Below are 15,485 nucleotides of genomic sequence, written 5' to 3' on the forward strand. Positions count from 1 at the left end.
CAGTCAGTCAGTCAGTCAGTCAGTCAGTCAGTCAGTCAGTCAGTCAGTCAGTCAGTCAGTCAGTCAGTCAGTCAGTCAGTCAGTCAGTCAGTCAGTCAGTCAGTCAGTCAGTCAGTCAGTCAGTCAGTCAGTCAGTCAGTCAGTCAGTCAGTCAGTCAGTCAGTCAGTCAGTCAGTCAGTCAGTCAGTCAGTCAGTCAGTCAGTCAGTCAGTCAGTCAGTCAGTCAGTCAGTCAGTCAGTCAGTCAGTCAGTCAGTCAGTCAGTCAGTCAGTCAGTCAGTCAGTCAGTCAGTCAGTCAGTCAGTCAGTCAGTCAGTCAGTCAGTCAGTCAGTCAGTCAGTCAGTCAGTCAGTCAGTCAGTCAGTCAGTCAGTCAGTCAGTCAGTCAGTCAGTCAGTCAGTCAGTCAGTCAGTCAGTCAGTCAGTCAGTCAGTCAGTCAGTCAGTCAGTCAGTCAGTCAGTCAGTCAGTCAGTCAGTCAGTCAGTCAGTCAGTCAGTCAGTCAGTCAGTCAGTCAGTCAGTCAGTCAGTCAGTCAGTCAGTCAGTCAGTCAGTCAGTCAGTCAGTCAGTCAGTCAGTCAGTCAGTCAGTCAGTCAGTCAGTCAGTCAGTCAGTCAGTCAGTCAGTCAGTCAGTCAGTCAGTCAGTCAGTCAGTCAGTCAGTCAGTCAGTCAGTCAGTCAGTCAGTCAGTCAGTCAGTCAGTCAGTCAGTCAGTCAGTCAGTCAGTCAGTCAGTCAGTCAGTCAGTCAGTCAGTCAGTCAGTCAGTCAGTCAGTCAGTCAGTCAGTCAGTCAGTCAGTCAGTCAGTCAGTCAGTCAGTCAGTCAGTCAGTCAGTCAGTCAGTCAGTCAGTCAGTCAGTCAGTCAGTCAGTCAGTCAGTCAGTCAGTCAGTCAGTCAGTCAGTCAGTCAGTCAGTCAGTCAGTCAGTCAGTCAGTCAGTCAGTCAGTCAGTCAGTCAGTCAGTCAGTCAGTCAGTCAGTCAGTCAGTCAGTCAGTCAGTCAGTCAGTCAGTCAGTCAGTCAGTCAGTCAGTCAGTCAGTCAGTCAGTCAGTCAGTCAGTCAGTCAGTCAGTCAGTCAGTCAGTCAGTCAGTCAGTCAGTCAGTCAGTCAGTCAGTCAGTCAGTCAGTCAGTCAGTCAGTCAGTCAGTCAGTCAGTCAGTCAGTCAGTCAGTCAGTCAGTCAGTCAGTCAGTCCGTCCGTCCGTCCGTCCGTCCGTCCGTCCGTCCGTCCGTCCGTCCGTCCGTCCGTCCGTCCGTCCGTCCGTCCGTCCGTCCGTCAGTCAGTCAGTCACTGACGAACGGTTTTCATAGAAAATAAAGTATCGTTTGCTGGGAAAACGCACTTTCCATCTCCATGTAAGCGGGGAAAAAGTGGTGACATCACGGCTCACGTGGGTTCACAACGCATATGTTTATTACATTGATGCGGAGCCGTAGGCGATATTTTTGTCCAGAGTTCCTAGAATGAGCAAAGCGATCCCTCGCCACGCTCATCCTACACATACAAATGTAAAGACTAGAGCGATGGTGAATGTAAAACCATGGTGTGTAAACCAAAAGGCTTGCGATAGGAAGTCGAACAGAACGGTGGTTCTTCTTGTACATGGGTGACTGACTGGTCTATCTGGCAGTCCGTCATCACAGCCACCTATAGCGACCTGGCATGCACATTAAAGTGTTTTCATAATATGTGCACCTTCGTGTAAAAAAGGCTCGATAAAAAATGAGAACGCGACGGGACCTTGCCGTTTTCTCTGGGAGATCGTTCTCATGTAAAAGTAGACGTCATGTGGCTCATAGTTCCGTTTCTGTAGCGTGAGGCTGGCGGCATGCACCACCTGAACATGACACTAGTATGTCACGGGGACTTAACCCATTCTGACCTGAGATCAGATTCATACGAGGTTTCCAATGGACACACACTGGTCTGATTTACCCATTCTGACCAGAGATCAGATTCTAAAAATGTCAGTCGTTCTTTCGATTTTTCAAAAATAGCAGACCTACAAGCTCATAGCGCGCCACTCGGTGGCGCGCTATGAGCTTGTAGATCTGCTGTTTTTCAATAGCTAAAGCATAACATGATGCTAACACCAAAACGGGTTCCCGGTCAGAATGGGTTAACCCCCAATCCAACCACTGATGCCGAGTGCCAACCAGAGAGCCATTGGGTACCATTTGTAGTCTTTGGCAAGACTCGGCCCAATCTCAGGGCGGACACTCAGACGCTATAGCTTAGCATAAAGTGAATAATGAACGCAGTGATACATTTTGTGGGACTCGTTTCTGTCACGGTGTGAATCAAGAGGGTTAGGACCCAAACGCAGGACAAAGGCAGAGAGGCAGAGCAGGCGGTTTATTCACCAAAATCCATACAAGAGGAGAACACTCCAACTGGAAGGAAAACAATATAACAAAATCATAGGAAAACAGTAAGGTACAGCACTACCTAAATACAGAACGTGTCACGGAATGTGACAGTTTCTAACTGTTGACCAAAACTGATGCCAGGAAAGTGAGGAAACAGCATTATGAATCAGCAGAACATGGTGTACCAGGAACTTGGTCAGTTGGTGTGAACTGCTGCCGGATGCCATTGCATTCCTGTTTGATGAGCAGGAAGACAGACAGACAGACAGAGCCTATTTCACCCACACAACAATCTGGCCCATGCTGGCTACTGAAACCTGAACACCTAGATCCATCGACACATCGACTGTGCAATAACACTGGTTTGTGCTATTTTTCTCTATGTATTATATTTAAATGTCTCTCTGTGTGTGTGTGTCTCTCTCTAGCCCATCACTTGGAAGGAGTTTGCAAACATTCACCCGTTTGTGCCTCTGGAACAGGCAGAGGGCTACCAGCAGCTCTTCAAACAGCTGGAGAAAGACCTGTGTGAGATCACTGGCTACGACAAGATCTCCTTCCAGCCCAACAGGTAACCGCAGGCCAGCAGGCTTTCAGGGAACTCCAGCTTCCAACCTTGGTTTGAAGGCTGCAGAGAAGTTAAACAAGCAATGAAGCCACATTTGTCGGTTGCATTGTCGGTGTGAACATCTGCAGAGTGTAGACAACTACAAGTCTCCTCCGATACACACGGAGGTGACAGCCGCACGGGGTGGAGTTTTACCGGGTGGACATAAACGCATGCTTATAGGAACACAGCTATACAGGCTGTAGAAGTCACTAATGCAGCGATCACCCTTCCCTGCTGGATTCCTACACAAAAACACGGCCAATTGTGTCAATTGGAGCGCCTAGCAGAGTTGGAGGCACCGTGGAGGAATGCAACCACAGTCTCCGCGGTGGAGGTGCGCAGTAACCTTAGCGCCGTTTCGACCACATAGCCGCTACGTCCCCGACTCGATTCCAGTTGGAGACCTGAGGGTCACAGCTCTTGGCTGAATGCGGTGAACTTGGCTACCCATCTACTCTATTTGTCACCAGTTACCTTCACTTATCAGCAGCACTGCCCTCATGAATGGCACACCATGCTACACTAGCCTGGAGAGATAGCGGCCAGCTACTCTTTCCTTTTCTCGTTTTCGTCCCTTTCGGTAATGCCTGTGGATTGGCCTTTGAACTGTGCGCGCGCGCGTGTGTGTGTGTGTGTGTGTGTGTGTGTGTGTGTGTGTGTGTGTGTGTGTGTGTGTGTCTGTGTGTGTGCTAAATTAACTGTGTGTTCCTTTCTTTACAGTGGTGCACAAGGAGAATATGCTGGCTTGGCAGCCATAAAGGCCTACCTGCTTGCAAAAGGACAGCCAGAGAGAACAGTAAGTGTAGCACTGGGGGGGGGGGTCATTGAATACGATGCTATGTAGAAGTTAATGAGATAAAGCAGTGGCTTTCAACTGGTTTTGACACAGGGACCACCACCATCCTGACTACGAGAAACCTCAGGTGGATCCGACCATCATAGACCCACCTGACAGTGGGGGTTCATGCCCCATAACATGGGTTTTCAAAGCATTTTAGCAGTAAAGAGCAGAGATATCATCATTTTGGCAAGAAGCACAATTCTTTTTTTGGATACAGCCACATTTGAGTGCCGTTTATAAAAGTATTTTTCTCTGGACCAAAGTTAACAGGACACCGCAAGTCCTCTCTCAAAATATTAGTATTCACATGCAAAAGTAAAATGAACAAAAAGTAAAAGTTCTTTGTCTAGTATAGCTTTGAATACCATGACTAATTATACTATTACAAAGCCACAATGTGTGTAATTTGTGTTTTACTTTCAGTAATGCTGTACCTTAACACCAATAGCCAATGATCTACTAAATAATAAACTCTGGGTTGATGATTAATAATTTGTGAAGCTACTGTGATGCATCTTGGTATAACTTACTAATTGAGAATTACTGTAACATCTTTAAACATGCGCTGTACAGTTTAAATCTCTAGCTCTAATATCTAGATTTGGCCGATTTGATTTAAATGGGCTAAATAGCTGTTAGATTACTAGCTAAACTGAATCGTTAGGCTGCGTAATGTTTTAGACGGCAGTAACCTGCTTGGATAACCATCCTAAATGTTATCACATTGTAACAAATATGCGTAATGTTTTTGGAAATCCTTTTCGTAATTATGGCCTCATAACCATAATGCTGTGCATTTAGTTTTTTTTAATTGGCTTTTGATCGTAGATGGATATATTCTATAACCAGGTTAGCCATCCAGGCTCCTGTGGCTTTATTACAAATTAGAAGTAATGGCTCTTTTTATCTATGAATGCCTGCTTTTTTGGCAGCAGCTTTTCTGGCATGAATTCTAATTGAATATCTGTGACAAAAGCTTTAACAGTATCAGCAGAAAACCAACCATGTCTGCCAGAGAGGTGCCGTCAGACAGCGTTGTTTTATAACAACGCATGGCATGATGGAATAGGTTAGTGTGACCTAGTAGATTTTGAGGCATTTGAGGTCGGGTTACGGCAGGGTTAAGGTTCAAGGTTTCTTTATCGTTACATCATGTGTACAAGTATAGTAAGAGTAGGATTATTTTTGGTCTGGTTCCTCATATACATTGTTGTGGTAGTAACCTCTGTCGAGGCACAGACACACGTAACCACTTTAACTTTTACAACAATAGCTGATCTACAAGCTCACAATGTGTCGCCTCGTGGGAATCTTGTCCAGCACACACAGGCTGCATTTGACCCCAGACAGTTAGGGGGGGGGGGGGGGGGGGATCGCTTGTCTGTTCATAAGCCTGATTACAGTAGCTATTTGGCAATCTGCTGCCCTTGGATCTGTTGCTACGAAGCCATGTCATACTTGGTAGCATCTGAAACAGCCCACAGTGAATGGAGAAACAGTGAGATAAGACTAACTGCAATTTTCTCTCTAATTCTTCTTTTGGAAATGGAGCTTAATAAGTGGTTAATGGTTCTCTCGTAAGCACATCTTGGATAGTCACCGCCTGATCCCTTAAAACAGTCAAGGTCCAAAGCAACAGCCCTTGTTCAAACAGGGGACCGAGAACACCATGTATTTGATCTGCTTTCAAGATGCCATATTTGGTGGTTTTAAGACTTAACCTGCGGAACACAACAGTGTTGTTCCAGTCAGTCAGCGGTCGGCAAACGTTACTCAACCCATGGGTGTCGGCGCCCCACTGTCCTTGTGTGACTACAGTACGTTGCAACATGCCAAAAGCATCAACCTAATATGGGATAAAAAATCAATCGGTGACCCCGCGTGAACTGTCAAATATTCAGTTCCATAGAGCTATTGATTTGCCGGTAGTCTGTTTTCTATATATTCTTTTTCTGTTTCAAAAACCGAGAAGGTCCATATTACAACCAACGAGAGCACTGGACAGCTGTGCTCACAGATAAATAGTCTGTTTGTATCGATAGATAATGTATAACCTTTATTCCGTGGGTAAATTCAGCTGTCATACTTATTCCTTGGGTAAAGTCCAGGTGTCATACATATTGGTAGCTATATTAGCCTAATATTGCTGTTAACCCATTCTGACCTGAGATCAGATTCATACGAGGTTTCCACTGGACACACACTGGTCTGATGAACCCATTCTGACCTGAGATCAGATTAAAAAAAAAAAAAAAAAAATTGCAGATCTACAAGCTCGTAGCGCGCCACCGAGTGGCGCGCTACGAGCTTGTAGATCTGCTATTTTTTCAATAGCTGAAGCATAACATGATGCTAACACCAAAATGGGTGCCCGGTCAGAATGGGTTAAATAGTCAACGCATCTCACTTGAATAATGTTGATAAAACCGCCTTGGAATCGTTGTTGGACCGTGTGTGTGTGTGTGTGTGTGTGTGTGTCAGTGAAATATCGGGTGTTACACACATGCACTAAGTAAAATGTACTAACAGGCCAACAGCGCAGTATCCCAGGTAAAAACGCTGTATATGCAAGAGGAGGTACTGGTGGTTGAATCCGTTCCGTTCTCTCCGCTCCAGGTTTGCCTCATCCCCAAGTCGGCGCACGGCACCAACCCGGCCAGCGCCCAGATGGCCGGCATGAAGGTCCAGGTGGTGGAGGTGGACAAGGACGGAAACATCGACATGACGCACCTCAGGGCCCTGGTGAGCAACGATATCTTTAAAAGAATCACACTCGTGTGAAGTGAGGGGCACTCTTATCATCGTACATCATCATCATCATACGTCATCACATTCCGGCCAATCACAATTGGCGTCCTCACTTTTCTGTCATTCCGGCCATTGCGACCATCACTTGTTATCCTCAAAATACGTACTTGGCTCAGCCAATCAAATCATCGCTATGGGCTGCTCAGCCAATTTCACTCCATGAAGCAATGGCGGACACACAAAATTACCTATATGTGTGTCTCAAAGAATACGTGTCCTATAGAGTAACTATGCACATACATGATTTTCCCATCAGGACACCCCCCCCCTCCTCATCTAGACTGAGTGGCAAAACATTGAGCAGCATGGAGTGTTGGAGTTTGGAAGCGCTCGTTGTAAATCACTCAACCGTCCTGCCGTACCACCTGTTTCTAAATGTCACATAATGCAGGAGGCAGCAAAATGTTGCGTTATTGAAAACAAGCACTTCCAAACTAACACTTAATCAATAATAATAATAATAATCAAATGCAGGGCATTTCTTGACAGAAAGTAGCTCATAGCGTTTCTATGGTGGATTTTTATGAAACGAAAACTTTGCAGATAGAAAGAGGATCATTCAAGGTTTTCGTACAGCTGCAATGTTGGTGAGTTTAACATTGTTTAATGCAATCAGACAGGACTTTTCTGTTTGCATGAAAGTCGTTTTTTGCCACTCAGTGGGCGTTCCCGCATAACTTCCAGGTATGATGATGTCACACACACATAACCTCTATTCTATTGCCACTGTCCACTGTCTTGCTAGGTTTGACCGGCCCTACTCTCAAGGTCAAGGTCAAGGTTCAAGGTACTCTCTCCCTCTCTGGTAGCTGGACAAACACAAGGGGCGGCTGGCGGCCATGATGATCACCTATCCCTCCACCTTCGGCGTGTTCGAGGAGAACGTCAGAGACGTGTGCGACCTCATCCACGAAAACGGTGGCCAGGTTTACCTGGACGGCGCCAACATGAACGCACAGGTGAGGTGACGAGGTGGTGCGATCTTTAGGAGATATTCCAGTTGCTACAGTTCAACCTGGCCTCCCTGTTTTGGGCATGCCTTTATAGGCAAAAACAATTCTGAAATCTTCAAAAATGGCTACGAATTCCAGAGCTACAAGTTCACGGACTTCACGCATCACAATGCAACGCGTTGAGAGCTTGTAGAGCTGCCGTTCGTTGCTATTTTATGTCAAAGTATAACATCCTACATACTTTGTTGACCAGGGTTTCTTAGGTTGCCTTTTTTGTAGGGCGCTAACTTTCCGAAATTACTTATTTTTAATGTTAGTTTAGTTTAGAGCTCTTTTAACAAAAATCGTTTGCGTAGCGCACTAAATGGTGATGTGAGACGTCATATGGCCGATATAAATACAACTCTTAACTAATTCCGTTTCATAATTCATACTAATAACGTCCATGTCTCGTGGAGGACGATGAGGATGATGATACTGTTCAGAAGACAATCGTGTGGCAGCCACGAGTGTGCTCTTTTTCCACTCGAAATTGCTAATCTACAAGCTCTCACAACTAGTCACATTGTGATGCATTGTGAGCTTGTAAATCGGCTATTTTCACCCATTATGAAATTCATGACATGCCCAGAACAGGGACACTTGGGGTTCATGTGGTTTCTAAAGTGTTACAGCTTGCTGAAAGTGACTTTCAGTTGTTGTGGCTAATAAAGTAATTTCTAGTGCATTTGTACACCCTTCAGTGTAATGAACACTTTTACTGTGTGGGTGTGAGAAAGTGCGTGTCAAAAAGAACTAATACTTCGATAAGGGTTTACAGTGGCTATAAGCCAAAAGAAATTGACCTTTGAAGTCTTATGCAGATGAGAGGTCTTACCTCAGGTCTTCCTCTGCCAATCACTGATAGATTATGGACCCCACCCCCTCAAGACCCCACCCCCTTCCCAAGGCCTTTTCTCCTGCACTGATTTTAGCTATAGTCACACGTCTTATCAATTTCTACTTCCAACAAAGAATGTAGCTACTTTGACGTAGACAAGCAAGAGAAGGACGCACACCAGTGTCTGTGAGGTGCTGCTGCGTGGCCTTGGAAAGGAACTACAGAAGTTAAAGAAAAAGGCTTCACACTCAAAGCCACAATGCAAACATTTGTTAAAAAGGTCTTCTTCAGGGAATAATCTAAACGTTATTTTCCTTAATTAATAAATGTTTGTATCGTGGCTACGAGTGTGTGTCCCTTTTCTTTATCTTCTGAATTTTACTTTCATACCAGTTCTGGGGTCATTTTCAATAGCCAGTTAATGCCTTATTATTCTATTCTGCTAATGCCTCATTTGCTACTGCTGAAGGCTTCTTATTTGATCTTTTTTAAATTGTTATCATGATATTGGGACACTGTTATTTTGAGGAACTCACGTATGGCTGGTTTCTGTACGAAAAACAACGTAAACAAACGTGTGCACAGTGAACAGGACACGGGCTCATTGACACTGACCTCATTGTGCTCCATCTTCCAGGTGGGTCTGTGTCGACCCGGAGACTACGGCTCCGATGTTTCTCACCTCAACCTCCACAAGACCTTCTGCATCCCTCATGGCGGCGGGGGCCCCGGCATGGGGCCCATTGGAGTGTAAGTCACTTTCTGGTGTATTCATGGCGGGACGGGGGCCCCTGGCATGGGGCCCATTGGCGTGTAAGTCTGTGTAAAGTTGGCCGATTGGTCAAGGCTCCAGATCGGGGCGTTTCATTTTCTCCCAAACGAGTCTCCCAACAACAATTTACAGTGCAGTATAAATAGTGGAGGCCTTAAACTAAATCAAATAAGACTTTATCAAAATGTCAAAAATGAAAAACAAAAACTTGACGGCAAACTAAACTAATGAAAATAACCTAGGAACTTAAGATACTGAGTGTTTAACGGGCGACACCCTTACAAGACAAGGGCCCTGGCAGCTCTCCCCTAGGAGCTTATACAGCTTGTTGCTCCAAGCCCAACTACTAACTGAATGCCCCTGCAGTCTCCCTCTTATAGGGAGTGGATCGTACCACATGTCTCCCTCTTATAGGGAGTGGCTCGTACCACAAGGCCCTGCAGTCTCCCTCTTATAGGGAGTGGATCCTACCACATGGCATGCAATCAATTAACAGTCTTTAACCCAGCTATACATTCTCATAGCCTATACTAACCTAACATTTAAAGGATGTTGTACAATAGAATATACGTCACATTTCTCACTAAAATATTGCTCTTAACTACAGACAGACAACACACCCCTCCTCCTCTACAATACTTGGCACCCTCCGATTTAGAGAGGCGTGCCTGCACTGATGAGGTGAGGTGACCAATCAATAAATAAACAACACTTAAAATGCATTTCCGAAAGCCGGCCGGCAATGTTAGTCAAATGGAAGCTGCCGTGTACTTAGAAGTGTACATTGTCCTCAGTGTATTATGTATATATGTATAGTATATGTCTTGTTATGTCTCTTATTTTCCAGAAGCGATTACTTTACAAGGGTCTCAGTCTTTCAGAACTCCAGTGCATTCCACCAAACTTCCGGGTGTAGTTTGGCTCCCATGGTGCGGGGAATCTGCCGTCTGGAATTGCATGATAGCCAAAACGACGTCAGTGCCTTTGCCATCTTTTTCATATACCTCGTCGGTCCCCCCAGGAAGGCCCACCTGGCGCCGTACCTGCCCAGCCACCCCGTGGTGCCCATGGACCCGGTCAACAGCGGCAGCTCCCTGGGAACCATCAGCGCGGCCCCCTGGGGCTCCAGTGCCATCCTGCCCATCTCCTGGGCATACATCAAGGTTAACATTTGAAATTTAGGCAATTTAGCACATTAATTTTTTTTACATTTTATTAACCCATTCTGACCTGAGATCAGATTCATACGAGGTTTCCACTGGACACACACTGGTCTGATTAACCCATTCTGACCTGAGATCAGATTCTAAAAAATGTCAGTCGTTCTTCGATTTTTCAAAAATAGCAGACCTACAAGCTCGTAGCGCGCCACTCGGTGGCGCGCTATGAGCTTGTAGATCTGCTATTTTTCAATAGCTAAAGCATAACATGATGCTAACACCAAAACGGGTTCCCGGTCAGAATGGGTTAATTAAAACAAGTTCCGGAATGTGTTTTTTAATTGTCATTGTGTACCTTGTTTGCTCCTGTAGATGATGGGTGCCAAGGGACTGGTTCACGCTACAGAGGTGGCCATCCTCAATGCCAACTACATGGCCAAGAGACTGGAGAGCCACTACAAGATCCTCTTCAGAGGCAGGAAAGGTAAACATGTTGTTAAGATGAAGGTCGTGGCTCCTGATCACGACATGTTGTTAACATGAAGGTCGTGGCTACTGGTCTGTCATGACATGTTAACATAAAGGTCGTGGCTACTGGTCTGTCATGACATGTTAACATAAAGGTCGTGGCTACTGGTCTATCATGACATGTTAACATAAAGGTCGTGGCTACTGGTCTATCATGACATGTTAACATGAAGGTCGTGGCTACTGGTCTATCATGACATGTTAACATGAAGGTCGTGGCTACTGGTCTATCATGACATGTTAACATAAAGGTCGTGGCTACTGGTCTATCATGACATGTTAACATAAAGGTCGTGGCTACTGGTCTATCATGACATGTTAACATAAAGGTCGTGGCTACTGGTCTATCATGACATGTTAACATAAAGGTCGTGGCTACTGGTCTATCATGACATGTTAACATAAAGGTCGTGGCTACTGGTCTATCATGACATGTTAACATAAAGGTCGTGGCTACTGGTCTATCATGACATGTTAACATGAAGGTCGTGGCTACTGGTCTGTCATGACATGTTAACATAAAGGTCGTGGCTACTGGTCTATCATGACATGTTAACATGAAGGTCGTGGCTACTGGTCTGTCACCGGCACACAATTCCGTTTGTTTTCTGGAGCTTGATGTCATGCTTGATGCCGATGTGTGCTTGTGTTCCCACAGGTTTCTGTGCTCACGAGTTCATTCTGGACGTGAGGCCATTTAAGAAGACGGCCAACATCGAGGCGGTCGACGTCGCCAAGAGGCTACAGGATTACGGTAAGACGGGTAGCGCTTACTACGACATAACGGAAAACCCTGCAATGTTAACCACAATCATGGTTCAGAGTACAGTACATTTCCCACCACCGCCAACATGCGTGAACACGAGTTTTTGGCACCGGGTGCTCCAGGTTTCCACGCTCCCACCATGTCGTGGCCCGTCGCCGGTACCCTGATGATGTGTTTTTGGCTCCAGGTTTCCATGCACCCACCATGTCGTGGCCGGTACCCTGATGATGTGTTTTTGGCTCCAGGTTTCCATGCACCCACCATGTCGTGGCCCGTGGCCGGTACCCTGATGATAGAACCCACCGAGTCGGAGGACAAAGCCGAGATGGACCGCTTCTGTGACTCTCTGATGGCCATCAGGCAGGAGATCGCTGACATCGAGGAAGGCAGGATGGACTCTCGCATCAACCCGCTCAAGGTGCAAACACCAGCTTATTGGTTTGGGATGCACTGAACTTTTGAGGAACTGCTATCTTTAGTGCTAATATTTGTGTGTAAAGAAATGGTGCATTTATATCAGAATCAGAATCACTTTATTTAGTCATTTTCCTATATACTTGCATGCAAAAGAACATGAAATATCGTTTCCCCTCAGTTATTGGCAGTGCAACATAAAACCATAGAGCCTATTTAAAAAAACACACGCTAAAAACTAAAGCAAAACATGGACAAACATTTAAAAAGAGCCCCAGTATGTACAGTATGACGTGCAATTCATATGGAAAAGTTAAGAGTTACCAACACCACGCACAACCTATAAATAAATGAAGTGCCATGGTGCTATCCTTAACCCATTCTGACCTGAGATCAGATTCATACGAGGTTTTCCACTGGACACACACTGGTCTGATTTAACCCATTCTGACCTGAGATCAGATTCTAAGAATGTCAGTCGTTCTTCGATTTTTCAAAAATAGCAGACCTACAAGCTCGTAGCGCGCCACTCGGTGGCGCGCTATGAGCTTGTAGATCTGCTATTTTTCAATAGCGAAAGCATAACATGATGCTAACACCAAAATGGGTGCCCGGTCAGAATGGGTTAAAAACAAAACGTTACCAGCACTGTTTTTTTAAAGTGCTGTTGTGCATCCAAAGTGCATTTTGTTTTGTCCAGTTCAGTCCAAGGGTTAGGGTTAGCCTTTATCCAAGGCGCTTCACATAGATTGTGCATTACATTCACCCTTCACACACGACGGTGGAGGAAACCATGCAAGGCACCCTAACCTGCACTTCGGGAGCAATTAGGGGTTCAGTGTCTTGCACAAGGACACTTCGACACCAACTCTTTGAAGAACTATTATCTTTAGTGCTAATGTGTGAGTGTGTGTTTGTTTGTGTGTGTGTGCAGATGTCCCCTCATTCTCTGGCAACCATCACCTCTTCCACATGGGATAGACCTTACTCCAGGGAATACGCTGCGTTCCCTTTGGTGAGTGAACTTAAAGCAGGAGTTCCCTAACGTTTCCATGCCAAGGACTCACGACACGCTTGCGAGCTTGTCGATGTGTTACTGATGACGATACTAATTAAGGCTCTGTTCCATTCAGTGTGCAGTGGCTCTCAAACCTTTTATTTTATTTCAAGGACCCCCATAACTCTGAGAGTGTACAAATGGAATTAAATGGACCTGTGTACCCGTGGTTCCATTTGTACACACTCAGAGTTAGACATCCATACAGGGCCATTTGGAACCCACTCGGACACTTTGAGACCCTCTAGTGCAGTGATACTCAACCTCAGGCCCGCGGGCCACATCAGGCCCGTGGGACCATTATGACTGGCCCACCAATGAAAATCTAAAAAAAAGAAAAAAAAATCTTTAATTACATTATTATAAGTAATACTATTAGAGTTGTACTATTACTCGAACGAAAATAAAAGCTTGGGGGGGGGGGGGGGGAGATGCAATGCAAATGAAAGACATATACTGTGTATCCCTATTCCCTGACATAATTTTATAGCTAAACGGACAGAATTCTATTTTATTTGAATGATGAAACCCAGCTGCCATTAATAGTTGGAAATGGAAATGGAAATTGCGGAAATGGTGGAAATGGAAATTGCGGAAATGGAAATTGCGGAAATTGCAGAAATTGTAATTGCGGAAATTGCAGAAATGGTGGAAATGGAAATTGCGGAAATGGTAAAGTTATCAAGTATCATTAATGTCGTAATTTTATCTACTGGCCCCTGGCCCCTTGCCATTTTTCTAATGTGGCCCACAGGTAAATCTATTTGAGTATCCCTGCTCTAGTGTAGCAGAGTGTTTCCAGTGAGCCAACATACACAATAGCGGCATCCTGACTCTGTTTGACCAGAATGGAACAGAGCCTTCATTAGCGGCACCCTGACTCTGTTTGACCAGAATGGAACAGAGCCTTCATTAGCGGCACCCTGACTCTGTTTGACCAGAATGGAACAGAGCCTTCATTAGCGGCACCCTGACTCTGTTTGACCAGAATGGAACAGAGCCTTCATTAGCGGCACCCTGACTCTGTTTGACCAGAATGGAACAATGTAACACTCCCCTCTTCTCTTTGCAGCCATTCATCAGGCCCGAGACCAAGTTCTGGCCCGCCATCTCCAGGATCGATGACATCTATGGCGACCAGCACCTGGTGTGCACCTGCCCGCCCATGGAGGTGTACGAGTCTCCGTACGAGGAGAACCGAGCCTCCTCGTAGACACCGCAAGCTGCTCCATTTAACCGCAATGGGCTTACTCCTCTCGAACTATTCCGTTGGTCCCAAAAAGGTGCATCTTTGGCACTTCCTGTGTAACAAACTAAGCACACACCGGTGTCCTCCCTCCCCCCAGGAGGACACCGAGGCCTCCCCATCGATACGAACGAACCCCGTGCACCGCACCTCTGAATATCCTACCAAGAGCTTTGTAGTGGTCTCTCCAGACAGACTTGGTTGACTCACACAATCTTTTTTTCCAGATTCTTCCGCCTAAACAAGTGTGTCACATCAGAAGCCAAGCTGACATTCTGCAGAAACTAAAAGGGGACGTCCCGTCTGAGTCTCCACCACCGCACTTAAATAAGTCTTACTGGAAACCAAATTAGCTCGAAAACCTATCTAGGCTTGCCGTTTAGCGAAAGAATAAATTTCTAAAATGTATTTTAAAGACATTTTTTTGTATTTTTGTGAATGGTTATATTATGACAAACAGTTTTATGGCTTCCTGTGCGAAGTGGAGACTCTTAACATTCGGAGATTGTGGAAGAGTTTGTCTGGCTTGAGAGACTTGCTTTGTGTTGATTTACTTTGACTCTATCCATTTAATGCCCTCGGTGCCTCTACACAGTAAAATCCTCAGTGTTAATTGAACTCTGAGTGTACAAATGTAACCACGTGGACCTGTACGGTTCCATTTGTTCACTCAAGAGTTACAAATTAAATTAACAGTGTTAATTTAATGTTGTGTTTATGTTGTACAAATAGCTGCCTCCATTTCCCATTTTGTTTCATCTCTAAGATTGGACTAATCTTAGCGGTCACGTTATCCTGTAGGCTTTTGTTAATATTTGCATCCAAATATTTTGAAAAAGTTTTAATGTTTATTGTGCGCAAGCCTAACAGATAAGGCTAGTCTCAATGTTGTTAATTTTTTTATGTTTGAATTTGTTTGTTTTTTAATCTAAAGTAGTTTTGTTTTAGTACAAAAATAAATTATGTATTAAACCTGTTTGAGCGTTGTGACTCTAGGAATTAAGGCAACACTGCCACTCAGTGGCAATTAGTGGTATATGCAAAAGTCAGCACTTTCAAAACTTAATTCCTCAACCTGACAGGAA

The 15,485-nt window shown here is 45.1% G+C and overlaps 1 protein-coding gene across 1 annotated transcript in view; it reads left to right on the forward strand.

The window, feature by feature from the left end:
* The window catches only part of gldc (glycine dehydrogenase (decarboxylating)), a 33,990-nt gene extending 18,796 nt beyond the window's left edge, over window positions 1-15,194 (forward strand). The window contains exons 15-25 of the mRNA XM_080765625.1: window positions 2,794-2,936; window positions 3,696-3,771; window positions 6,433-6,558; window positions 7,434-7,583; window positions 9,095-9,207; window positions 10,251-10,392; window positions 10,762-10,873; window positions 11,576-11,671; window positions 11,929-12,101; window positions 13,032-13,112; window positions 14,227-15,194. Of these exons, the coding sequence (XP_080621751.1) occupies window positions 2,794-2,936; window positions 3,696-3,771; window positions 6,433-6,558; window positions 7,434-7,583; window positions 9,095-9,207; window positions 10,251-10,392; window positions 10,762-10,873; window positions 11,576-11,671; window positions 11,929-12,101; window positions 13,032-13,112; window positions 14,227-14,367 (1,353 nt within the window). The 3' untranslated portion in view covers window positions 14,368-15,194. The remainder of the gene's footprint in view (window positions 1-2,793; window positions 2,937-3,695; window positions 3,772-6,432; window positions 6,559-7,433; window positions 7,584-9,094; window positions 9,208-10,250; window positions 10,393-10,761; window positions 10,874-11,575; window positions 11,672-11,928; window positions 12,102-13,031; window positions 13,113-14,226) is intronic.
* The last annotated feature ends 291 nt before the right edge of the window (window positions 15,195-15,485 follow it).

The sequence above is a fragment of the Protomyctophum bolini genome, assembly GCF_963924005.1.
Source record: "Protomyctophum bolini genome assembly, chromosome: 6".
In the NCBI taxonomy this organism is placed as follows: domain Eukaryota; kingdom Metazoa; phylum Chordata; class Actinopteri; order Myctophiformes; family Myctophidae; genus Protomyctophum; species Protomyctophum bolini.